At 41.1% G+C, this 24099-nt stretch overlaps 3 protein-coding genes, 1 long non-coding RNA gene and 2 pseudogenes across 4 annotated transcripts; 4 read left to right on the top strand and 2 right to left on the bottom strand.

Moving 5' to 3' along the window:
- The first annotated feature begins 3459 nt into the window (after positions 1-3459).
- On the top strand, positions 3460-4200 carry LOC121049954 (annotated as a pseudogene).
- Positions 4201-6867: 2667 nt separating this feature from the next.
- On the bottom strand, positions 6868-7614 carry LOC121049953. Its single transcript, XM_040508444.1, has one exon. It carries the CDS (start codon positions 7612-7614, stop codon positions 6868-6870), a length of 747 nt encoding a protein of 248 aa, XP_040364378.1.
- Positions 7615-8515: 901 nt separating this feature from the next.
- On the top strand, positions 8516-9003 carry LOC121049902. Its single transcript, XR_005801594.1, has 3 exons — positions 8516-8612; positions 8743-8799; positions 8924-9003. It is a non-coding gene; the product is annotated as an uncharacterized LOC121049902 (long non-coding RNA).
- A 1356-nt stretch (positions 9004-10359) lies between these two features.
- LOC121049952 (protein FAR1-RELATED SEQUENCE 5-like) lies at positions 10360-13200 on the bottom strand. Its single transcript, XM_040508443.1, has 5 exons — positions 13163-13200; positions 12750-12990; positions 10716-12548; positions 10551-10631; positions 10360-10398 (listed from the first exon to the last, which is right to left on the bottom strand). Exons 1-5 carry the CDS (start codon positions 13198-13200, stop codon positions 10360-10362), a joined length of 2232 nt encoding a protein of 743 aa, XP_040364377.1.
- Positions 13201-14967: 1767 nt separating this feature from the next.
- Positions 14968-17708, top strand: LOC112169299 (diphthamide biosynthesis protein 3). The gene is made up of 3 exons (XM_024306320.2): positions 14968-15251; positions 16371-16662; positions 17552-17708. The coding sequence occupies exon 2, from the start codon at positions 16406-16408 to the stop codon at positions 16652-16654; it is 249 nt and encodes an 82-aa protein (XP_024162088.1). The 5' UTR covers positions 14968-15251; positions 16371-16405; the 3' UTR covers positions 16655-16662; positions 17552-17708.
- An 814-nt stretch (positions 17709-18522) lies between these two features.
- Positions 18523-24051, top strand: LOC112169300 (annotated as a pseudogene).
- The last annotated feature ends 48 nt before the right edge of the window (positions 24052-24099 follow it).

Genomic DNA, 24099 nt, shown 5'->3' with positions numbered 1-24099 from the left:
CCAGGAAACAAAAGGCAATAACAGAGGAGACTCCTGAGGGAGAGTCTTCTCATGATGAAGATCCCGCTGAGGTAATTTGGTTAAGAACGATCCCAAACTTGCATATTTGGTGCTTTCCCCCTTTTTGAATTGTGATTCTTTTCTCGTACAGGCCACTGCTGTCTTTGCTTGCAAACGCAATCGATCTCAATCTGTCGAAAAGAGTTTTGAAGATGACGAACCTCTGGGAATGCCATTGGTAAACTCGGGCCCCGTCTTATTCTATTTAAATTTCAGAATCTGGGCAGGATCTTCATTATGTATCTTTTGACAGGTCCGTCAGAGGACCACTGATCCTTCTCACCTGAGCGAGGCTGGATCCTCAGCCGCTACAGAAGAGCCAACTCTCTCACTAGTTCAAGCATCAACTAACCCCGTGGCGCCTCTTCCGTCTCCTACATCTATAGAGCATCTGCAATGTCCTACCATTCTAATAAAGATCTCCGATGATGACTCCTCGGAGCATGAAAGCGTGGAAAGCCACTCTGAGGCTTCTGCCGCTTATGAGGAATTGATGATGACAGAGATTCTCGCAGCACTAGAGGTGAATGAGGTGAGGCCTTTTCCTCTTGATGATCACGTACCAGATATTGACTCGACAGCTCGAGAGGTAAGCCACTGTTGGCCAATGCTTTCCATTTCCCTTTTTTATCCAACCCCGCTCTCTGACATTTCTGAATATGACCAGGATTCTGTTTGTACCGAGGAGGTGGCTACAAACGCTGAGGGTCCTATCGGCGGGACAGTCGCCCCAGAGATGGAAAATGATACTGACGGTGGTGGTGCCCCCCAAATCTCGCAAATAAATGAGACAACCGTCGAAGTCGAGGGCCCTGTGCTTGAATCTGCTCCACTTGCCCATGGTGAGCCTCCAGTTGAGTTTTCAGATTCTCCTGTGGCTGAAGGGATAGACCAACCTATTGAAGATGAAGAAACTGAGGAAGTTGTCCACCCTTTTGAATTGGTGGTTCGTGATCCTGTGGCGCCTCTGCCGCCTCCTCCTCCTACCAGATTCGAGAGATGGATGAGGGTGTTGAAGGTAACTCCTCCTTCTGCTGTGGATGAGGCTAAGATGGTGCTTCACGAACATCTGGGTCCTCGGGTATTGGAGACTGACATCCTCCCGCGAGTCTTGGAAGCTCCAAGGTATCTTCGCCAGGAGAAGCCTTTGACTCCGTGGCAATTTAGTGATATCGATTCTCTGCTGAATGAACTTGGTAGGGCCCGCCGACGTCAATCGGCCGCAAACGCCCAAGCTTACGACTCTCAAGAGGCTTTGAATAGTGTCTCTCGAGAAATAGACATCTCCCGCGGTATTTTAAATGAGCGAGCCATCTGCCTGCGGGAACTACAAATCCAAAGGTCCGACTTCAAACTTTAGATCGAGAACCTCCAAACCCATTTAGCTTTGTTGAGAATGTGATTGTTGCAGAAGAAGCTCAACTCGATGAACCTTTGGCTGCTTCTGAAGAAATGGGCCGCAACCTGGCCCGTGTCAGAGAACGGGCCACTTAGGCTGAAGCTGGTGCCATTGCGGCGAAACGCCACGTGGAGGAACTTTGTTTGAAATTGAGGTTTGCGGGCCAATCTTTGTAGGCCCCCTCAAAAACCGTTCAGTTTCCTCACATGCTATTAATCCCTTCTTTTCATAGCTAACTCCTTAAAAACCGCTCCTCACATGCTACTAGTCCCTTTTTTCCCGAAATTTGTAATCACTAATCTCGATTTACTGACATCAGTTTTGAAATTGAGCTTCATCCAAGGGTGGGGATTTGCCTGAAGTCCCTATAAATAGTTGTATTTTGGGAATGGAATACTCACAACAACTTTTCTGAAATATTCTAGGAATGGCCTTTCAGTCCTTGCTTCTTTTTCTCCTTCTTCACAAATCTTCCCCTCATGAAATGACCTTTAGCCTCTAAATTTTAGGCTTTATGGCGTAATCTTAAGCCTGGGTTAGGCCTTATGCCGTAATCTTAGGCAAGCCCTTGTTTCGCCTTTCTGGAATCTTGCAACAACAATGCCAAGCTTCAGATTGGTTTAGAAACTCGAGGAGGCTCCGAGTGTGGGATCCACGATCATGTGAGATCATTTTTGTTAGAATCCCACACGCGGAGCGAAACGGAGAAAGGGAGGAAGGCCACTTTGTGGTCGTCTTTCCTCCTCTGTTTCCTTCCTTCTAGACCCGACCCGTGTTGTGCCCTCCAGATAGAAGGGGCTTTGGTTCTCACCTCCTTCTCCCTTTTTCTCTTCTTGATAGAATCTTGGAGGGATGAGAAGGAATTGACTCTTTGAAGGAATGGGTTCAAGCTACAGAATGGTTGTTCCTATACTTCACGTCCAACTAATGGTGGTTACCATGGCTAGAAAGGGCACAGAGACTCAAGCTGATATTCGGTTCCTTCACTCTCTGCTCCTCCCCGAGATAATGGCGTGGCTCAACCCGACGTTGGATTCCATATCTACTTCCAATTGAGGGGGCTTGGAGGGTCCATTTTCTTTCACTGGAGTCTCCCCTTCTCATGGATAATGGCGGTGGCCAAGCCTATGTTGTATTCCTCTGCCGCTTCCATGTAAAGGGGGCGCGGGGGCTCCGTTACTCCTCTTTTTCCTTCCCTGAAGTCTTCCCCTCCTTGAGATAATGGTGCGGCTTAACCCGACGTTGGATTCCATAGTTGCTTCCACTTGAGAAAAGATTAAGAAGATATCTGAAGATTCCTGTTTTGTATTCTAGCCACTTTTGGCTTTGTAATGAATGTACTGATTTTGGCCGAAAAGCCACTTTATGAATATAATAATATTTTCTTACACTGATATCCAAATATCCGTGAGAAGCTGATAATTGTGTCTTGCAAGGCCCTAAATATAGGCCCCCATAGTTGTATATGGAAAATAATATGAAATTTTAAAATATGCTCCGTGTCAAAAAGAGCCTTGCGGCGAGGGTTTTGAGAAAATATGTATCTTTTGGATCCACTTGCTGGCTCCCAACTCAAAACTCTTAACGCCAATAATTCATTCTTTTCTGAGATTTAAGGCACTAATCACTCGTTGAAAAACAACGGTCGTGAAAAAATAATCTCGTGAATAGAACAATTACCTCCTCGAAACCGTTCAATCTCCTCACATGCTATTAATCCTCTAATAATAGCTAACTCCTCAAAAACCGTTCCTCACATGCTGCTAGTCCCTTTTTCCCCGAGATTTGGAATCACTAATCACAATTTACTGACATCGGTTTTGAAATTGAGCTTTATCCAAGGGTGGATATTTGCATGCCTATATCTTCCTGCACATTATAAAACCAAATTTCCAATCCCAAAATCATTTCATCAACTCGAATATTTCTAACAGCAATCTTTCTTAATTACTCATCATCATCACTCTTCAATTCTCGCATTCCCTCAAAATCCATCACTAATGGAACCACAAAACTGGCATCCAACAGAGGATGGAGGAAGTAACAAAGCAGCCGGGAGTAGTGCTAACATGCTTTGCAGGAAGAGCAGTACTATGTGGATTCCCACTACAGATCATTAAGAATCCTCAAGGAACTTTTCTACAACAAGGGAGTTAGGTCCCAACTATAGAGCAGATTCAGAGGATCTGTCTCCAGCTGAAATGGTACGGCAAGATCGAGTTCAAGAATGTCTATTATTAGTTCGTGAACCAAAGGGCTCTGGAGAAGCAGAAGAAGAGGTCCACTTCAGATGTTCATGTGCCCATGCAAAGATCAGGGCTTGTTGGTGATGACAATGTTACCAATTGGAAACATGAGGATGAGTATATTAACTTTGGATCTTCTGCACCTGCTTTTGCTTCTTCCGCTGGTGTGATGATTGCTTTTAATGGGCAGATGGGGAACTATGGCGGTTATGATCCATGGAGAAGAGTGCTAGGGATTGTTCAATCTCAGCTGGAGAGGGAACTAGTTCTACTTTCTTTGAGATGAATGTAGAACAAACTTTCATGGAACAAAGAGGAGTAGATCACCAGGAGATTGAAACCCTTTCACTGTTTCCCGTGCATGGTGAGGACATCTTTGGCAACATGAAGACTACTTCTGATGGAGGTGGCGGTCACGGTGGTGGCTCTCACACTTCCCTTGAGCTCAGCCTTTCCTGCAAGGGCAAAGCTGGAAAAAGTTTCCAGAGCCGCTGACTCGGCTTAGTAGCTTTGCGAGTGTAGGAACACTTAGAATTGCCCCCTAAGAGTTGTATTTATGACCTTTTTTTTTTAGCCATAATTTTGGAGATATGAAATTATCATAGACAGTTGAAAAGACATCCTAAGACTCAAAACAAAACAAAAACAAGAACAACACATAAAGTGACTCAACATACAAGAAAAAACGTTTTGGACTTTGGGATATTTCTCTTCTCCTTTCAGTAACTCCTTTGGAACATGACCATGTGAAGAGAGGAATGATTTTGGCGGAGCTCAGCTCACTTGATTGATAGGGGACGAGACCCTTTGTCAGCACTTCTCGTATCCAAACTAGACCTTAGACATCACATCCCATTGGATGCGCCTACGATGAAGAAGATAGTTACCCAAAATTCATTTTGACTCTAATAATAAACAAACAACCAACGAAATAAAGAACAAAGATAAACAAAAACCGAAATATGAATATAAAACCTAAAACAAAGTTAACGAAATTTTTTTTATTTTTTTATTTTTAGGCTAAATGGGCTTAGTATTGTATAGTATTGGCCCCTAGTGTTGCTAGGCATAGCAAAGAAATGATTATGGGCCTCAAAAACAGGCCTTCATGAATGGGCTTTGTGAGTGTAGGAACACTAGAATTGTCCCCCATGTCTTATGCGAATAAACTGTCTACGACTCCTTCGAGTCCTTGACATTGGGAAAGTATTTCTTCAAGTATCTCCCATTGATAGGGTTATGATGGACATCTCCATCCAGGTCCTTGAGATGAAAAGCTCATTTCTCTAAGATTTTATAGATGATGTACGAGCCTTCCCATCTTGGAGTCCATTTGTTGCGACCATCTAATTTTTCGCCAAGCAAGAGAACTGCTTTCCAAACCAACTCTCCTTCACTGTAACTCCTTCCTCGCGTCCGCATGTCATAGGCATGAGCGACTCGTTGCTTTAACAAGATGGGTTCTAGGTAATACCTTGCGTCCATGTAGCTGGCGGACACTGAAAAAGGTCGCGGGTCTGCTTTAACAATTTCCGCCTTGTTCGCGAATCTGTCCCATATGATCAGCTCCTGATGAAGGGTGGATGGGACACAATAACTCCTATGGATCCAGTCGCGGCCCAGAATTGCGCTATATGCTGCATAGCAATCTGTAACAAAGAAAGCGTAAACCCCTTCTGCTGGACCTACCTTGACTCGTAGGAAAATCAAACGCAATGTTTTGGTCACAGTCCCCGCGAAGTTTTTTAGCGTAAGGGACGTGGATTGGATCTTTTCTTTCTTGATCCCTAGCAGATGCATGGTTCTGGTAGTAATGACATTCACAGCTGCGCCAGTATCAACCATTCTCTTGCTGACCTTAGTCCCATTAATTTCTGCTATGATATACAAAGGTCGCATGTGTTGTACCATGGCGGGTGTGGGTCTTGTGAAGCTTATGAAGAAACCCTCGCTGTTAGCATCTTCAGTCTTAAGGAACACTGCTTCTTTCACCTGCGTTGTGGGGTTGAAGTGATCTGCAACTGCTGTTCTCCAATCGCTTAAGCTTCTACGCATTCCTGCGCAGCGACTGGTAAGGCATACTTAGCAGGGAGCACATAAACCATATTGCAAGAGGTATCCACCATTTTTGTTTCGTCCATGTCATCATCAAGATTGAGCTTAGGTTCATCTGCTGGGATATCGGCGTTGAACTGTTTAACCATGAAAGCAACCAATGATTCCTCTGCGGGGATCACCGCCTTGGCTTGTCCGTGCTCCTGTATCATGGGAACCTGGTTCAGTGACTCTAAAATTTTTTTTGCCGCTGGCACTTCTTCTGAGAGAGCACCACCAAGCTTTGAACTTTCTGCACAATTACGGACCGATTGTCTTTGCCCCCTATCCTGTCAAAGATGGAAGGCTCGCTATTTCTTCCTTCGCGAGATACTCTCCGCCAAACATTGACTTTAAGAGCTGGAGGCGGTTCTTGCCTCGCGGGAACTAGGGACCTCTCCTGAGCGCTGCTCTTGGGGGCACGTGGCTTTTGCTCTTTGTGCGATACTTTGGGTTACTGTTTCCGAACTTGCAGGAAACGAATCTCTTGGAGGCCAGTGCCTCCAATTGTCTCTGATACTCTTCTGGAGGTTTCAGTAATTGCGATGGTTTGATCAGTCCTTGATCTAGTGCTTCCAAGGTTTGCCTTGCTTCTCCAAACCTCCGCTGGAGTTTTCTCTTCCTTGAAGAGCTCATCTCCACCGCCTTGCCCTTCTTCTATGTATACCATCTCCCTTCTTTGATAGAGGATGTCGACACTGGCGGAATGTAAGGTATGGTTAAAACCCCTTGCCGCTTATCTGCTTGCCCTTCTTCCCTTACAGTCTTCAACTTTTTGAATAAGTTTGAGTCCCTTGGAGAAGGAGTTTCTGAACTACTGTGTACTCTTGGGCTGCATGGTTGGAAGTTTCTAGAGGATGATACTAACCGTATTGGTGGCAGAGATTCAAAGCGGACAATCTGGGATGTTTCCTCATGCAGGGCTTGAGTGTCACATTCTTCCTTGCACCGCGAGCATAGGACGATGGGTAAACGAGTCTTGGATTCCCGCTTCACGACTTTGTCTCCAACCCTTTTCAAATCCTTAGCCGCGTGGTCTGGACTTTGATTCTGCTGATCTTTTTCACCCTATGCCACGTCCACCATGTTGAAGCCGGTATCTGGGAAGGGATCTAGGTCCACCAACGCTGCTGCTGTTGTCGGCGCCTTTACTTGCAAACTACCGTTATTTAACCAGATTTGGATTTGATCCTTCAGCTTAACACAATCAGCTGTATTATGATTCCACATATTATAGAGTTTGCAGTATTTCTTCCCCCTTAGCTGCTCTGGTTTGGGAAATGAGCCGAAGTCGGTTTTCACCATCTTCGCGGCGATCATTTCATCCAAGATTTCATGCGCTTTGTTCGCGTCGTAAGTATAACTTGCGAACTCTAAATTGGTGAAAACCACCGACTTGAGCTTCACCGGCTCTTTGCACAACTTCAGTTGCTTTAGCGTTGAAGCCTTTTTCCATGTGAGTTCCAGGGCAGCTATCTCGTCTTCTTCAGACTCATCAGCCTCTGCTGTACTAGATTCCTCACTCTTGTAGTAAGGATCAAAGAAACTGGATTGATGGCTGAGCGTAGCCACTGTTCGACATTTCCCTTGGATGTATGTCCCCTTCGAGGCGTTTTTCAAAGCGTCCATCTCCCTGAGCAAGTGCTCGAAACTTCCTACTTCTGTGATCAGTTCCCCCATGGAATTGAACATGCTTCCATGCTGTTTTTTGCGTTGGCGGGGCTCTAAGCCTTTGATTGCCAACTTCACCAGTTCTTTCTCTGGCAGAATCACGTTCAACTTTCCTTTCTGGATCTGAAAGCGCTGAAGGTACATGACAGCGGATTATACTCTGAGGGAGTCTGAACAATCATGTTGAGAAAGGTTTGTACAATCTAGTCGTGCCACTACATGTTCAGCCTCTTTAGCTGCATGTATTTGTGACCTCATCTCGAATCTTTTCCAATACACATATACACTAAGGGAGTCTATCGTAAAGAATGAGTATAAATTATACTCCTTATTTTTTCAAAGATAATTATCACGTGATTGTGTCGTTAAAAATCAACACTTGTGAGCTCACGACTCTAGCCATGATCTGAAATTGAAGAAATTAGCTTTGAAAGATATGTGTGCCGAATCCGTTTCGACAATCCCTAGCCCACGTATCACACGCTATGACTATTGCTTCGATCAAGACCCTTTCCAAGACATTACAGCACCAAATACTAGGGAAAAAAGAAAGAAAAAAGAGAACTGAGTCCAACAATTTTCAAACACGGCAAGGAGATAAATCTCCGTCACCAACGTCCGCCAGGAAATATTTTAAAAAGGAAAGAACTTCGTTGACCAGGGCTGGTCAGGGTGGGCTGACCACACCCAATAAAAAAAGACAGCTGTCCATTAAAAAAAAAAAATTCTGGTTGAAACCCCCAAAACATCTCTTTTCTCCTTCATTTACCGTGTCGGAACCAAATCTAACCCCCCCCCCCCCCCGTGCACCGTTCAGCTCTTCCCTCCTCAACCCCAGCCCCTACGGTGTTCGACAACCAAGCAGTGGCTGGGGCTCTCCTCCGGCCGGGTCAGTACCGCAGCGTTACAGTGCTCCTCCTCCTCCACCGCTCGCGGAGCAGAGGATCGTGCCTCTCCCGGAGAAGGTCAAGAAGAGCCGCCGCGCTTTTCTTCCCACGACGGCAATGAGTGGCCTCACCACCACCTCCGCACCGCCGCGATTACTCGCAATCCCAACACGACACCGTTTCACCGACAATTCATGGACTTCCATCGCCATCCCCAAACCTCATCTCAGAGCTCCACGAATCATTTGCATGGCGGTCAGTCCATTAAGCAATTCGTAACTTCCTTATTAAGTTTTTGCTTTAGTTTCCATGGAAATTGTTTGCCGAGAAACGAACTGAGGTTACCTAAGTAATTTTCTTGTGTCAACTGTTGTTGAAATTGCAGGCGCCGTATTTGATTACGAAGCTGGAATCTGCAGAGAAGACACAGAAGGAATTATCGGTATGATTTTCAATTACTGTGATTGGAATGGTTAGGGTTTAGTAAATATTTCACTACGAGTTTTATTGCTTTGTTATTAGATTTGAGTTTTACTCATAGAGAAGGAAATTGGAAATTAAATTAGGTCAAGCTGGCTGATCCAGATGTCGTGTCGAATCCCAGTGAGTACCAGAGGTTGGCACAATCCGTGGCGGTCTCGATGAGGTACTGCAGAGTTTGTCTTACCAGATTCTTTAATTGAGTTTATTTTGGATTTTGCTGAAGACAGTTTTCTATTGTTGTTTATGATGGGCAGGTTGTGTCAATCTATAAGGAATATAAGGACTGTGAGAAGCAGTTAGAAGAGAGTAAAGGTTTGCTGCAATTTGAAGTAAAATTTTACTTTCAAACATATTGAAGGTATTTTCTTGCTAAAGTCCTTGTTTATAACCAATGTATCAGCTTTAGTAGATGAAGATGGCAATGATGAAGAAATGGCAGCAATGATATCGTATGAAATTGAGTCTTTGTCCAATCAAATGAAAGAACTTGAGGAGAAGCTTAAGGTATGTTATGGCCTAATTTGATCTAATATTGTTGATTTGGTGAGCCTTCTATTAGGCTATAAGCATTTAAATTGGTGCTCCTCTTTTCAAGTTATACCGTTCTTTTTGCCCCCTGATAATTGGAATTTAATAATGTTACATTTATGCTGGCAATGATGGTACTTGCCCTTTGATTTCATTTCAACTAAAGAGTTCTTCATTGCTAAAATTTGTAGGAAATCTGCCATTCTTGCATACAACACCAAACTGGTGAAAAGAGAAAGAAAAGGATATGAGGAAAAAATCTTAGAGATATTTTGCAGAATTTGCAGGACTTGAAATTTGCCCCTCAAAAAAAAAAAAAAAAAGGTATATCCTTTTTTGCTGACATTGTATAGAGGTATATCCTCTTGCTCTTGACATAACTGACAGAGTTTTCTCCTTTCTTTTAGGCTGAAAGAGGAGGATACAAGACCTATGGGATGGAGATAAAAGGAAAGCGTGTATACAGCAAATTAAAATATGAATCTGGTGTTCACTGGGTTCAGCGTGTTCCTCATACAGAAACAATGAGTACAGATTCTGCGCCAGTCAGTTGTCCAACAATGTCTGCAGGACCAAAGTATGAGTACAGATGTGTTGATGGAGTTTACATTCAAGAAACCAATAGAGGCTTCTGCTCCAAAATTTGTGGAATATTTAATGGACTGGATTGAAGTTTAGCTTCATGAGGAATCAATCTTCCCTAAAAAATTGGGGCCACCATTTCCATCCAATTTCATAGATGTTGTCAAGACCATCTTTAAGCTATGTAATATATGCAGTGCTAGCAAAAGAGAAGTAGCAATCTCGCTCTCTTATCATAAAGAAAAGCTTTATACATAGATAGGAATATTGACATCTTCCCATGATACCATACCAAAAACCAAAATAACTTAAACTTTGAAATATCAACTGTTGACTGAATCTTCCATAGACAGCAAAGAAAGCAACCCCATTAGTCTTCATCATACTGTGATTTTTCGCTACTCAGCGTTCACCCTCCATCCGAGGTCCCTAGTTCCAATCTCCCATCCTAAACAAAGTTTATCAAACAAACGAATAGTCAACAACAATGTTCTTTCAAGAAATAATGCACCTCTGCATGCGACATCGGCCTAGCCATTCCAAGAAAGCATGACAGTAAAACATGAAAATTATAACGTTATAATATGAAGATGTTCTTACTTGAGTCAAAACACCAGATAGTTGAACATCATGTTCACTATTTTGGTGTGTTTCTAAACTGACCAAAATGCTTTCAAATTCCTATAAATGGTTTCAAAATAGATGTAATTCAGCAAAATTATAAAGTAAACTCACTTATTCGTAATAGAAGGATTAGAATTGTACCTGCATGGGAATTTTCCTTCTTGTGGGAGCTTTTGTGCTTTTCTTTGGTACTTTACTCTCTTTTTTTTCGGCCGGGTCTTTGAATCTGGTACGTGGACGGCCAATTGTAGCTTTTCTTTTAACTCCATGAACAATTGTTGTTTCACAAGCATTAGATTGAACTATTCCCTCAACCTCTTCACTTTGACCAAAAGTAGTATTCACTTCGCTGCTATCACTAGAACTTCTCCCCTCTTTCTCAATGCGATTTTTCTTTATTAACTCTAAGCCTTTGAGCATCTCAACCAAACATTCATGTGCATATCTCGTTAACTCTTCATCATCTGCTGCAACGGTTAAAATATCACGAGAAGTGCGGCACAAGTAGCCATACCGTCTGCCAATCGACTCCTTAGGATTACCGTGAATCTCAGTAGGATGATAACTAGTAATACTCATAATTTTTGCTTCTCTTGTCCATCGCTTTAAAATGTATTGCGGTGGAATGTTCTTCACATTCTTCTTGTCAAGCACTTTTAGTGCATGAACACACAAAATCCCAACAAACGTAAACTTTTTACAACTACAATTAACATTTTGTGTTGAAGCTTCATATTTGACCAAGTGCTCATTATGTTCAGAACTATATGATACTATATACTCTGATGTCATCCCAGACTTACCAACCTTGTCAGTACTATAATTATGAATTCTCACAAATTCTTTCTGAAACAGCAAGAAAACCTCTGGAGTATAGACCTCTGCTCCATGTTGCAGCATATGTGCACTTACTGCTAAGAAAAGAGTTGTTTGTATCATCTTATATTCAGCAATCAACTCTTGATATCTTCGATCAGCCAAAACTCTTTCATAATGTTCGAAAAACCGCAAAAGATTATGCTCTGGCTTCAAATATTTCTTAAGCACATTATTCATGCATTCACTTCGCTGTGTGCTTTTCATATCGGCAGTGAAAGTATGTCTCCCATACACTAGTGCCCATTTTTCCCGCAATTCAAATAAATTATTCAACCACTTGTTTTCGTTGAGGCCATATTTCTCAAGAAGTCCATTCCATGCTAATAGCCACTCATGCTCAAACTCATAGTCATACATGCAATTGCTAAAATCATCAACAAATTCTGAAGATCCATGAAAGACATGACTGAGATTCTTAGCAGCATTTTGATAAAAATGCCACACACATAAGCGATGAGTAGCTTGTGGAAAAACTTCTTTTATTGCTCTAGCCATGGCAACAGACTGATCAGTAAGAATGGTCATTGGTTGCTTACCAGACATAGCAGAGAGGAATGTCTCAAATAACCAGATAAAAGATTCGGTTGTTTCATCATATAACAAAGCTGCACCAAACAATGTTGTTTGCTTATGATAATTAACCCCAACAAACGGTGCAAAGGGTCGACCATATTCATTTGTCCTGTATGTCGTATCAAAACAAAGCACATCTCCAAACAGACTACAATCACTTACCGATCGAGCATCAGCCCAAAATATGTTTGTGATCATGTCATCCTCATCAAGTTGGATTGAATAAAAATATGACGAATTCTCAGATTGCATCTTTTGAAAGTACTGCAATATAGCACCTGCATCTCCCTTTTCCATTTTAGACATTCGCTTTCTATGTATGTAATTCATGTAATCCTTCTGTGAAAATCCAAGGTTCTCTGGCCCTCCTACTTCTCTACTCATCAACTGCACAGCTGCTTTGATGGAGAAACCAGAATGTTCAGCATCATCTGCATGTGCTTTTTGTGCCTCAGATATACTTCTATTGACCTTAAGCAAATGCTTCATTGGAGTACTAATCAATGCATGATTATGACTTGTCTGAAATGAGACAACTTGGAAATTTCCATTCTTCTACAGTAGGATGGTCAGATGCGCTTGACAACCACATCTTGTAACTGGTTGAGAATAAGATGCATTTGTACGACGCTTGTCCTTTTCTCGAAAACCTTCTTTTGCACAACAATAACACACCTATGTCACAAAATTCTCATTTTTTTTTCTACTGTTTCTTATCCTCACATTGAATCCATGTTTGCCACCATAATTCTTATAGAACTTATATGCACTCTCAACATCTATAAACTCTTTTCCAAGTATGACCTCTTCAATTGCCTCTTCATTGTTTTCAATTTCATTCTCTACATGCAAATCATCAGTAGGCTCACAATGAGAATCATCACACTGCTCTTTACCTTGTAAGTCCTCGGAATCACTTATTAGTTGATTGCCCAAGCTCGTACAATTCTGGGTATCCATTAACCTGCAACAGGGTATCAAATTAGAATCAAGTAACCAACTTTTGTCATTGAAAGAGTTTCAAGAAGCTAAACGAGAACACAAATCGAAATCTAATTACCCAGAATTGATGATCGAACTATTTGGATTAGAACACCAAACCCAGAATTTATACCGCCTAATTGATGATCCAGTACCCACTGTCTCGCTTCGAATCCAATACCCATCGCTCCATCGCTTCGAATCCAATACTCATTGCTTCCAATCCCTATAATTCGATACCCATCGCTTCCAATCCCTATAATTCAGTAGTACAAGTCAGAAGGAAACCCGTATTAGAAGAGGGAGAGAGAGAGAGAGAGAGCCGGGGGCCAAATATACGATTCCCATCTCCCGGTCCTCCGATAAAACGTGACGCCGCGATACTGTGAGTTCCGAGACCTCGGTCCCCGTCGACTCTTCTTGACCTTCTCTGGGAGAGGCACGATCCTCTGCTCCACGAGCGGCGGAGGAGGAGGAGCACTGTAACGCTGCGGTGCTGACCTGGCCGGAGGAGAGCCCTAGCCACTGCTTGGTCGTCGAACACTGTACGGGCTGGGGTTGAGGAGGGAAGAGCTGGACGGTGCGCGGGGGGGGGGGGGGGGGGGGGGGATGTTAGATTTGATTCCGACATGGTAAATGAAGGAGAAAAGAGATGTTTTGGGGGTTTCAACCAGAATTTTTTTTGTTTTTTTAATGGACAGCTGTCTTTTTTTTATTGGGTGTGGTCAGCCCATCCTGACCAGCCCTAGTCAGCGAAGTTCTTTCCTTTTAAAAATCCTTCTCGAGCCGGTGCTTAGTCTCTGTTTAGGTGCTATGTAGTGACCAACCGCCTCGGCTAGTCTAGATGGCTCGATATGCCGGATTTAATTAAAAAAAAAACTTTTTATTTATAAATACTCATCATATTGTTTTCCGCAAAAGTCCAAAACTCCAGCTATATTGGGAGGTTATTCAAAATTTTCGATTCGTGGGTTTTAAATCGGAGCTTCTTCTGCCCACCCAGGTGGGCACTCACCTTGTTCTTTTAACAGCACGTGAATTGTACGCGCTGATAGTTTTTGGCGGTCAAGATATTTGTTGAGACGGAAGACCAAAAATTATCAACCCAAATTAAGATCGGCAACTACTTCGAACCCAGATCGAATCTGGATGTTGTTGGGTTAGCGAGTCTCCAGAATCCTCCAAAACCTATTTATGAGTCTCCAGATCGTTGCCCTTCCACGGAGGACTGAGTTAATCCGTCGATCGTTCTCCCAGATCTGGATTTTTGATGGTCTTTGATATAAGGATTTCACATCTGCAAAATTGATTTGATAACTACTGCTAACTCTGAAATGTAAGAGTGCAAGACATCAAATGCTAAAGTCAAATAACATTACTAAGTCAAATTCTACCAGCTTTTCACCATATCAATTCAAACTAGAAGTCAATATCCTTTACGAAAGTTGCAACAGACCATTGATGCTTTTATAGATGAAAGCAATATTTCAAATTGAAAATCTATACTAACAAATTCGTATCGCAACTTCTCTGAATCTAATCATCCCCATAAACGTAAACAACCCAAAATCCTTCTCATTGTTCTTCAGCCACAGAGGTCTGCAACTGGTTATTTCAGTATCGTACATTCAACAATTGACGTATAACCAAAGAAAAATCCAATCAGTTAAGCCGACAATTCGATAGAACCTTTAGTATCTGGTATTCGAACCAGAAAGGATCTGGGTTTTCGATGGTGTTTTGTCTTTTGATTGAACCTTTGACTAAACCCTTTTTTCTCCCAACTATATTTTGATTTCTGACGGTGACGGTTGTATTTAGACTAACGACTGAATGTACGGTTCACATGAGTTAGTCGCTTGAGAGTGGCTAGATGTCTGACACGTCAATCAGGTAACCACCCACTTGGGTTCCAAATTAGGGTTAACCCAGTCCAAATTAGGGTTAACTCAGCTCCCGTACCCCAAGGAAAAAACAGGAAAAGAAAAGGAGGAAAAAAAAAAACGAGAAAGAAGAATCAGAGCAAGAGCGAGAGAGCTGAGTTTGAGTTTTTGTCAAAAAGGCTGCGAATTGGGTGTTTCTGGATTTGAGGGTTTAGATTGATTTTCAGAAGCGAAGACGAAAGATTGGGAGTTTGGTTTTCTGCTGTTGATCAGATTTGTAGAAAGGCGAATGGGGAGAAAGTTTCTCAAGTGGAGGGCTTTGTTTTGGGTTGTTTACTGTCTTTGATTGCCTTGCCTTACCGTAAGTGACTTCTTTACTTTACAATTTTACTTCATTTCAATACTGCTCTTTTGGTTCATGCTTTGAATTGAAATCATGGTCTTGAGAAACGATAATCCGTCAAGTATTTAGTTTCCTTAGTATTTCATTTGTGATGATTGAGTATATGAACAACGATGTGGTTTCTGTGCTTGTGGTGGTTTGATTTTTATCTGTTATTCTTTACTGTATGAGTGGCTTTTCTTTTAAGTAATTATACTTTGATTTCTTAAACCAACTTGATTTTATTGAATGTTTTCTTTTCTGTTTCTGTAGGTGGATTTCTTTCCATAATACTTCTTTGTTGACTCTTCTTTGTCAGATCTAGACATTGAATTTAATTATGTGATTTGCTACCTCTCAACTTGGTTCAGTTTCCATATTTTTACTATAGTTGCAAAGTTCATACCTGTCTCTCTGCATTATATATCTGGTTGGGTGCATATCTTAATGCAATTAGTTGCACTACCCTGTTCTCTAGCCGACATTAGCCTAAAAAGGGTTTGCATTACCATCTTCATTGTGTTTCGCCAAGTACAATAGTTGTACTTGTTAGGTTTATGTATTATTATATTATATACTTCTTGTGCATTTTAGATGTCATTGTGGATAGAACCTAGGATGATTTTTCTATCATTTGATAGCAAATGTGGTTTGGCATTTCTTGGGTCTTATGTTTGCATCCATTCAACTTTGGTAAAACTGCTAATGTGCTAAATTCTATTTTCTCTATGTCAACTTCCTTACTGTTGTTACTTTCAAATTTGGTATTGTAATTGATAATGTTGGGTATCTGTTATCATGTGAACTCACTGATCATGCTGATATTGGTTTGGGTACCTTTTGTTACAATGTGTATCAAATGCTTTGCTTTGTTTAAATCCTTTGTTTTATTTTCGGTATGGTTATAAACTGTTTCGCTTTTGTTTTTGATTTTATGATTGTTGGTTAATAGAATTCTTTTGGGATTTATTTGCTAAATTGGTTCTGCTGTGAACTTTTTCTTTACCTTTTTATTTATAGTGAATTTTCTTTTTCTTTTAATCTGTATTTAAATTTTAAATTCAGCCTGTAACCATGCTTTTGTCAAATTTTGGGCAGGTCTTTACACTCTACTGTCTTGCCGAAGCTAAACGATGTCGTACGACGACGTGGAGATCGAAGATATGGAGTGGAACGACGAGCTCCAGGCGTACACATACCCATGCCCATGTGGAGACTTGTTCCAGATTACCAAGGAAGACCTGAAATTGGGGGAAGAGATTGCTCGGTGTCCTAGCTGTACTCTCTACATCACCGTCGTTTACAACATCGAAGATTTCATGGATAAGAAACCCACCAAACCCTTTGAGCCCTCCAAGCAACAATCCCTCACCGTCGCTTAGGATTTCAGGTTAAATTTTATTTATTACCACACTCAGTTTTACCAGTACTGTATTGCATTTACTGTTGTTAACTCCGTTCATCAAATAAACAGTGGATTCTTTGCTAATTTTGCGTTATAGTTTAACATCACTACTGGTTTTGAGCTTAAATGGGTGTGCAAAGAATGAATTTGGTGATTATAGTAAGGCAGTTTAGTGTATTGCTTAATTCGTATTTGCTGGGATGAATGGGCAGAATATGATGATTTGGTGTTGTTTTGATGAGTTTTCTGTTCGGCTTACATGGGCCGATATGCTATAAGGATATACCTAAGAAGCTCCTTTTTTGTTTCTTCTTATATGGAATGTGTGATTGGAACTTTGGGGAAGTGAAATAGTCCTTGTAATGAAATTAGTGCTTTTTCTGGATGTAGCGTTTAACAGTTGAATTGATAAGCAATTTGAATTTGCTTTTTATGTTTTTATTTTTTAAGAATTGTCTTGGTCTATTCACTGTTGAACCAGATGTTTTTATTTGCAAGATATAATTTGCACGCCGGGGAGGGATACTTTGGCATTCTTTTATTACAGTATTTTATTTCCCTAAATCCTTCACCAAAAACAAAATGATTTAGAATGTTGTTTGGGTAAAAATTATTATAACATGTAAATTATTATATCAGCACCCCAAGTAGCCATTACTTTTTTCTTTTCCCTTTTAAGTTGTGCTGCAGCATTGAGTTTGATCGGAAAATTTAAGCTGATGTTGAAAAAAAAACTAAACCGGAAGTCATTATTCTAGAGTGGAACTTTTAACTTAGGTCATTGGTGCTCTACTCATTGGATTTCATGCAAGTTCAAAATTTGGTATACATACCAAGCACTGTACTAATTCTGTGCAAGCTTTTTGTATTGCAGATGGCTTTGTATGGAGGAGGTGGCCAAGTGGTGGAAGGATTCTTCCCAAGTTTTGTTAGATTTTAACTCAATATTAAGTGTGCAAGTTAGGAGTGGGAAATTTTGTATTCAACATGAAAGGGAATTTATTTGAGATACATGCATGGATGGTATTCTTTTAATAATTATTGAGCTTAACCCGATTGATTGACATATATTTTATTGAATACATGTACGTAATGTGATGCCAATATAAGAAAGGTATCACTTTAGTCACTATCTGCGAATGCTTTTAGATCTCAATGTAAGATGGAATTGCAAGGGACTAGTTATTTTTCCTTATTTGCAGTCAATAGAAATCCTGAATGAGAACACTGGTGGAAAGAGTAGTGGTGACCCTGAAGTGTAAACTAAAGGGATTGTATATAGATACAGGGGTTGTATATAGATATCTGACTTCCAATACATCTCTTGAATATGAATAATGCTAAAGTACAGTAAAAAAATTTCGAATCATTTACGTCAGGTTGGATTACTTCTGTGATACAACTCGTCTCATGATTGCCTAAACCTAACTCACATTTTTGGTCGGTGATGAGATGGTTAGAACATTTGTCCTTCATTAGCTTAGATTTAACTTTTAAGGTAGAGCATGAGTTCTATTTTCTTTCAAAGTAATGCGAAAAAGACTTGGCAACGAATGATATGAAAGAATGGCAATTAGAGGTTCTTTTGGTAACTCTTTTTCACAAATCTAACTGTAGTTCTAATTGTTTGAAAGATCAGTTGACAATGATTTTACGATTAAAATTTGTACAATAAATCTAACTGTAAACGATGTTTTGTTTTTATATTCTTTGCAATAATTTTATTCTCTTCGAGCTCATTTGAGGATATATATACACGTTATCTTCTACAGAAAAACAGCCACGATTGTTTAATCTGCAAAAATCAGTTTTTACTTGGGAGTTACCCCGCGTTACCTTTGGGATTGGTCATATTACCAATATCGTTTTACCGCCTCACATGTACCTCGAGCATAAATCCATTCCCCCACCTCTCCCCCCTTCACAAAATCACGAACACGTCTTTCTTAGCCAACAATGAAATCTCACAAACTCCTAAACCCTCAGACCCTTAAACCCCAAAATCTCAGACCCATCCAAACCCAATCTCTCTGTTCACTCACCCAACCAGACCCTCCTCCACCCATCACCCACCACTCTCTCCTCAACTCCATCCAAACTTGTCAGTGGCAATTCATCGAACACCTTCCGCCCAACCTTCCCTCCTCTCTAGTCTCCCAAACCCTCTTCCATCTCCACCAAAGCCCTCACCTTGTCCATCAATTCACATCCCACATCGACTTTCTCCGCCTTGAAATCGAAACCCAATGCCTCGCTGTCGCCATTCTCGCCGCCCTGCCTTCCCCAAAATCCTCCTTGGGGCTCCTGAAGCAACTCGTCGGCAGCGGCATTGCTCCGATTCGAGACGTTTTCGACTCGCTGGCTCGTGCCCGAGTGCGTTTGGGTGCCCAAAGCGGCGTCGTTTTGGACTTGCTGGTAAGTGCTTGCTGTGAATTGAAGAGGGCTGATGACGCTTTTGAGTGCTGTAGCTTGATGACGAGTGACAATGTTATGCCTAGGACTAAGACTTGTAATGAATTGCTGAGTTTGTTTTCGAAATTGAATCGAACCGAGAGGGCTTGGGTTTTGTATGCTGACATGTTTAGGTTGAAGATCAAGTCCAGTGTTTGTACTTTTAACATCATGATTAATGTGTTGTGCAAAGAAGGGAAGTTAAAGAAGGCAAAGGAGTTTCTTGGGTTTATGGAGATTTTGGGGATTAAGCCTACTGTTGTTACTTATAATACCATCATTCATGGGTTTTGTTTGAGAGGCAGAGTTGGAGGGGCTCAGATGATTTTTGGTGCTATGAAAGGTAGAGGAGTTCAGCCGGATTCTTACACGCATGGATTGCTTATTAGTGGGATGTGTAAGGAGAAAAGGCTTGATGAAGTGTCTGGTCTTTTTGATAAAATGCTGGATATTGGGCTGCTTCCGCGTGCTGTTACTTATAACACCCTGATTGATGGTTATTGCAATAAGGGTGATTTGGACAGGAGTTTCGGTTATAGAGATGAGATGGTGATGAATTTTTTTTTTTTTTTTGAGGAGGATGAAAAATTATGTTGAGCAAAAATTGTAAATTAATATACCCAACACAATTTCGCTCTATCTTATTGACAAAATAGAGCTTTTATTATGCAGGTTCGACCCATTCAAGATAACAATAATCTCTTAATTACAATCCCTCATTTTAAGGGAAAACCCTTTGATTCCCAGTACAAAGTCAACATATGGAGATGTGTGTGTTTGTGAAAAATTGCGGCTGCACCTGGGTTATTTTACAGGCTGCCTACGTACCCTGGAAGGGATCAAGCTACTCGTAGTTCAAGTTTTTGTGGCTTTGGAGTTTCAACAGGTAGGTGACATATCGAAACAATTCTGGTTAGGTGTTTGGGTGAATTTGGTTTTAAAAGAACCAGAGATTCAGTTTACCTTGTGGTTGCATCCAGATTTGAATCCAAATTGCCTACATACCCTGTGAAGGGATCAAACCATTGTAGTTCATACATTTTGAGAATTTGGGATTTTTCTTGGTTTTGTACTAAAAGGATATTTTTTAGGTTCCGGAGCAATTTTTTACGAAACAAAGCCTGGGTATTTGGAAATGGAACCCATAGCGTCATGCTTTGCCGAATTCTCCCAACGGGCCCAAATTTTGAAATGGGCTTCTTTTGTATCCTCGCGAATCTTATTCCTTGATTAATGAAGCTTTCTTGACCCCAAATTTAATACAGGGACCTTTGATGTACCAAGTAAACTCCGAGTCTCAATTTTCTTGTCTAGAATCGAGAACATGCATAAACTTTTATTTTGGGCATCAAATTTTGTTATGGACACCAATAAACTTCTCAGCAACCCAAAGCGTCTCACAGGCCCAGTTGCTTTTTTTCACTTAGTCTTTTATTTTTCCTTTCTCACAGCTGCTTTACTTCCATCTCCACTATCCCCAAACCCAGGTGAACACGAACTTGGTACGTCATTCTTGCCAAGCCAAAGCGGAGATGGATTTGGAGACAGAAATCTGTTTGGCGATGGAGTTGAAGATGGGCCGCGACTATATTCTTGTCCCAAAAGGATTTCAGAGCCTGCAATTGAGATTTCTGCACACAAATTGGGTGAGGATCTCGTTCTTTATCTCACTCCTTCGTTAGATTTGGTGTACAGCAAAACTGAAACTTTCTTCTTGATCCTCTCCATCAGTGACTCTGGGCTTTGAATTTTTGTCTTCTGGTGTTTAAATTTAACCGCGGTGAGTTCGAACAAGGCAATAGTGCGGTGTTTACTTTGGGTTGCCAGCGAATTGAAAGCAAGGCTCTTGGCCTTGACTCCAGGTGCGTGTGTGAGCCAGAGAGATTCTTTGCTTCTACCAACAAGCTTCAATCAATTTTCTTTCATTTTCTTATGTTTCCTCCTTCCGCAGGTGCTATAAGGAAGCCATACATAGACTATTGCTGACATCGAGAGTAAGTTTTGTTATCAGAACTTTCACTTTCTTCTCTTTCTTTTTGCTTTGTGCTTTTGTCAATTTCTGCAATTGTCCTACTCACATTGATTTCAATTAATTGAAACCCTCATATTCAAACCTTAAGCCACCGCCAAAAGATTCCTGCATAGCTTTGATAATTATTTCAAAGCTTTTAGTATTACTACACCTTGCCATTTTGTCTTATACCCCTTAATTGAACTTTCAGTTTTGATTAAGGAGCATGCCACCGCCAAGCTTTATTGACTCTTGATTATAAAAATCAATGCTAGACTTTTCTTCATTTGTTCCTATGGCAACACCTCATCAAGCTTGTAACTTGTGCAATTTAATTAAGCCTTTTGTTTTGTTCTCAGCTTAATTAAACCTTCCCACATGATCTGCAACATTGCCAGAACTTTCATTTTTTTTATATTGCTTTGTGCATTTGTGAGTTTCTGGAATTACTTTGTTGACATTGATCAAGACTTGGGTTAAAGCTTTATCTTTACACAAAGATGTCACCGCCAGAGACTTTTGTTCTTTAGCTTTTTTTATATCTGCACCGCTTCGATTTCTTGCGGCAATATTGGCTTAAAATTTGCTGCAGCCTTTGAGTAGTTGAATTTGATTTTTACCCAAGGACAATGGGTCTTGACGCTGTAGCAATTCACCATAATCAAGTTTTGAACTTTGTTTTGCTATTCCACCTCATGGCTTCTACTTTGTTTCTTCTGTTTACAATTGTTTGCACCTCGACATATCGTACCCGAGAGCGCAGGCTTGTCATGTTGCTTTTGTCATTCTCGTTGTATTTGTGCAATTTGATGGAACTCTCTCCTCTGCAAATGTCACCAGAACATCATTCTTGCTTCCTTTTCTTTTGTATCTTCTGCTTTGTACTTTAGTAACCTCTGTAATCGACGTTTGATCTCATTTGTTCAATGAAAACGTTACTTTTTATTTGAATCACCAACTGCTGCAATTTCAAGGCTTTTGTTAACTTGACAAAACCTTATTATTATTATTTTTTATGCAGGTACAAAACAAGTACAGGAGCCGTGGTGTCATAAATTCCAGAGTTCCAGACTTTTGATTTCAACGGTGAGTCTTCTGTCCTTTTCTCTTAGTCTCTTTGCACCGAAAACAATTTCTTTGTGCTTTGTCAACTCCCACTGGATTTTAAATTTGATAAACCCTTTTGTGCAGGCATAAAAGGCGAGGACAGCAACTGCAGTCAAGACTCCAGAGTTTCAATTTGAGGGTGAGTCTGACTATTTAGAATTTGTTTATTCTTTTTTTCCGTGTGTTATCTGAGTTGGTGCTTTTGGGAAGCAAGCATGGAATTTGGGGACAGGCTATATGGTATGGTGGTTTGGAAAAAGAGACGAGGGAGGAAGGGAGATTGTTCGTGTTGGTGTTTCAAAGGCAGACCCTGTTTAAATTGACTTGGTGATAGAAGGGACTGTTCTGTTTATAGACCATCGGGATGCTGCCCGGTATATTCATCGGGACGCTGCCCGGAATGGTTCATCGGGACGCTGCCCGGAATGGTTCATCGGGACGCTGCCCGGCATGTTCATCGGGACGCTGCCTGGCATGTTCATCGGAGACGCTGCCCCGACATGTTTTCATTTATGCAGCATCGTTGAGAAACCTGTGAACACAAAGAAAGTGGAGATCATGGAAGGGAGGGAGTCTCAACCTTTGTGGTGAACTTCACGTTGTTGGATTCTTCTTGCTTGCAGCAGGGCCTCGGCTATCTTCTCCTTTTTTTCTCTGTGTCCTCCGCGTCAATATTGTTAGCTTTATATAGTGGACTGATGGAGAGTTTAACGGGAATGTTGTTGACTTCCCCCTGGAATGAAATAGCTAGTCACATTTATTCAAGGCTCTTGAAGATGAATCGTCCTTATCTTTGATTGAGACGTTCTCCCCTGCCACTCTTTTTTTCTTTTTCTTTTTTTATCACTATTTGGCTGGAACTTTATCTTGTATAATAGAGAAAGCCACCAGCAAAGTGTAGCACGGCATTATGGAATTTTGCTCCTCTTTGGCCTCATATGTTCACTAATATTTATAATTATTATTATTATTTTTTTTTATATCTCAACAGAAGGGTATAATGCCGACGGTGTCAACTTACAATTTGTTGATTCATGAATTGTTTATGGAAGGTAGGGTGAGCGAAGCTGATTGTATGGTTCAAGAAATGGAAGAGAAGGGAATGGTTCCTGATGCCATTACGTATAATATCCTGATTAATGGCTATTGCAGGTCTGGGAATGCAAAGAAAGCGTCTATCCTTCGTGATGAAATGTTGAGTAAAGGGATAGAACCCACTAAGGAAACTTATACATCGCTTATTTATGTTTTGAGTAAAAGGAAGAGAATGAATGAGGCAGATGACTTGTTTGAGAAGATACTGCGTAAGGGTGTTCTGCTGGATCTTGTGATGTTCAATGCCTTGATTGATGGTCATTGTGCTAATGGGAATATGGAGCGTGCATTTTCGCTTTTGACGGAGATGGATAAAATGAAGGTTAATCCAGATGAAGTCACTTACAATACCCTAATGCAAGGGCGCTGCAGGACAGGGAGAGTTGAGGAAGCTCGAGAACTCGTGGATGAGATGAAGAGAAGGGGAATTAAGCCTGATTACATTAGTTACAACACCCTCATTAGTGGACATAGTAAATGAGGTGATATGAATGATGCCTTCAAAGTTCGAGACGAAATGTTGAGTATAGGTTTCAATCCTACACTTCTGACGTACAATGCTCTTATGCAAAAACCAAGAAGGTGATCTTGCTCAAGGGCTCCTTAAAGACATGGTGAGCAGAGGGATTACTCCCGATGACAGCACATATTACTCTCTGATTGAGGGAATTGAGAATGTTGAGGAATTTCTCAGAAAGGGCGATTCATGAAGTCTCTCTCGCTGTGTATTGTACTTCTAATGATAGTGGTGTTCTTGA

This window comes from Rosa chinensis, chromosome 6 (genome assembly GCF_002994745.2).
Source record: "Rosa chinensis cultivar Old Blush chromosome 6, RchiOBHm-V2, whole genome shotgun sequence".
Taxonomy (NCBI): domain Eukaryota; kingdom Viridiplantae; phylum Streptophyta; class Magnoliopsida; order Rosales; family Rosaceae; genus Rosa; species Rosa chinensis.
This window is presented reverse-complemented; position numbering and strand designations above follow the sequence as displayed.

What these genes read in the sequence shown, in the direction of transcription:
- LOC112169299 (XM_024306320.2), top strand. Translation starts at nt 16,406, where the DNA reads ATGTCGTACGACGACGTGGAGATCGAAGATATGGAGTGGAACGACGAG.
- LOC121049952 (XM_040508443.1), bottom strand. Translation starts at nt 13,200, where the DNA reads ATGGAGCGATGGGTATTGGATTCGAAGCGAGACAGTGG. An exon ending in GATTCGAAGCGAGACAGTGG is followed by an intron (nt 12,991 to 13,162) that starts GTACTGGATCAT and finishes ACCCTGTTGCAG; the next exon opens with GTTAATGGATACCCAGAATT. An exon ending in TATCTGGTGTTTTGACTCAA is followed by an intron (nt 10,399 to 10,550) that starts GTAAGAACATCT and finishes AACTTTGTTTAG; the next exon opens with GATGGGAGATTGGAACTAGG.
- LOC121049953 (XM_040508444.1), bottom strand. Translation starts at nt 7,614, where the DNA reads ATGTACCTTCAGCGCTTTCAGATCCAGAAAGGAAAGTTGAACGTGATT.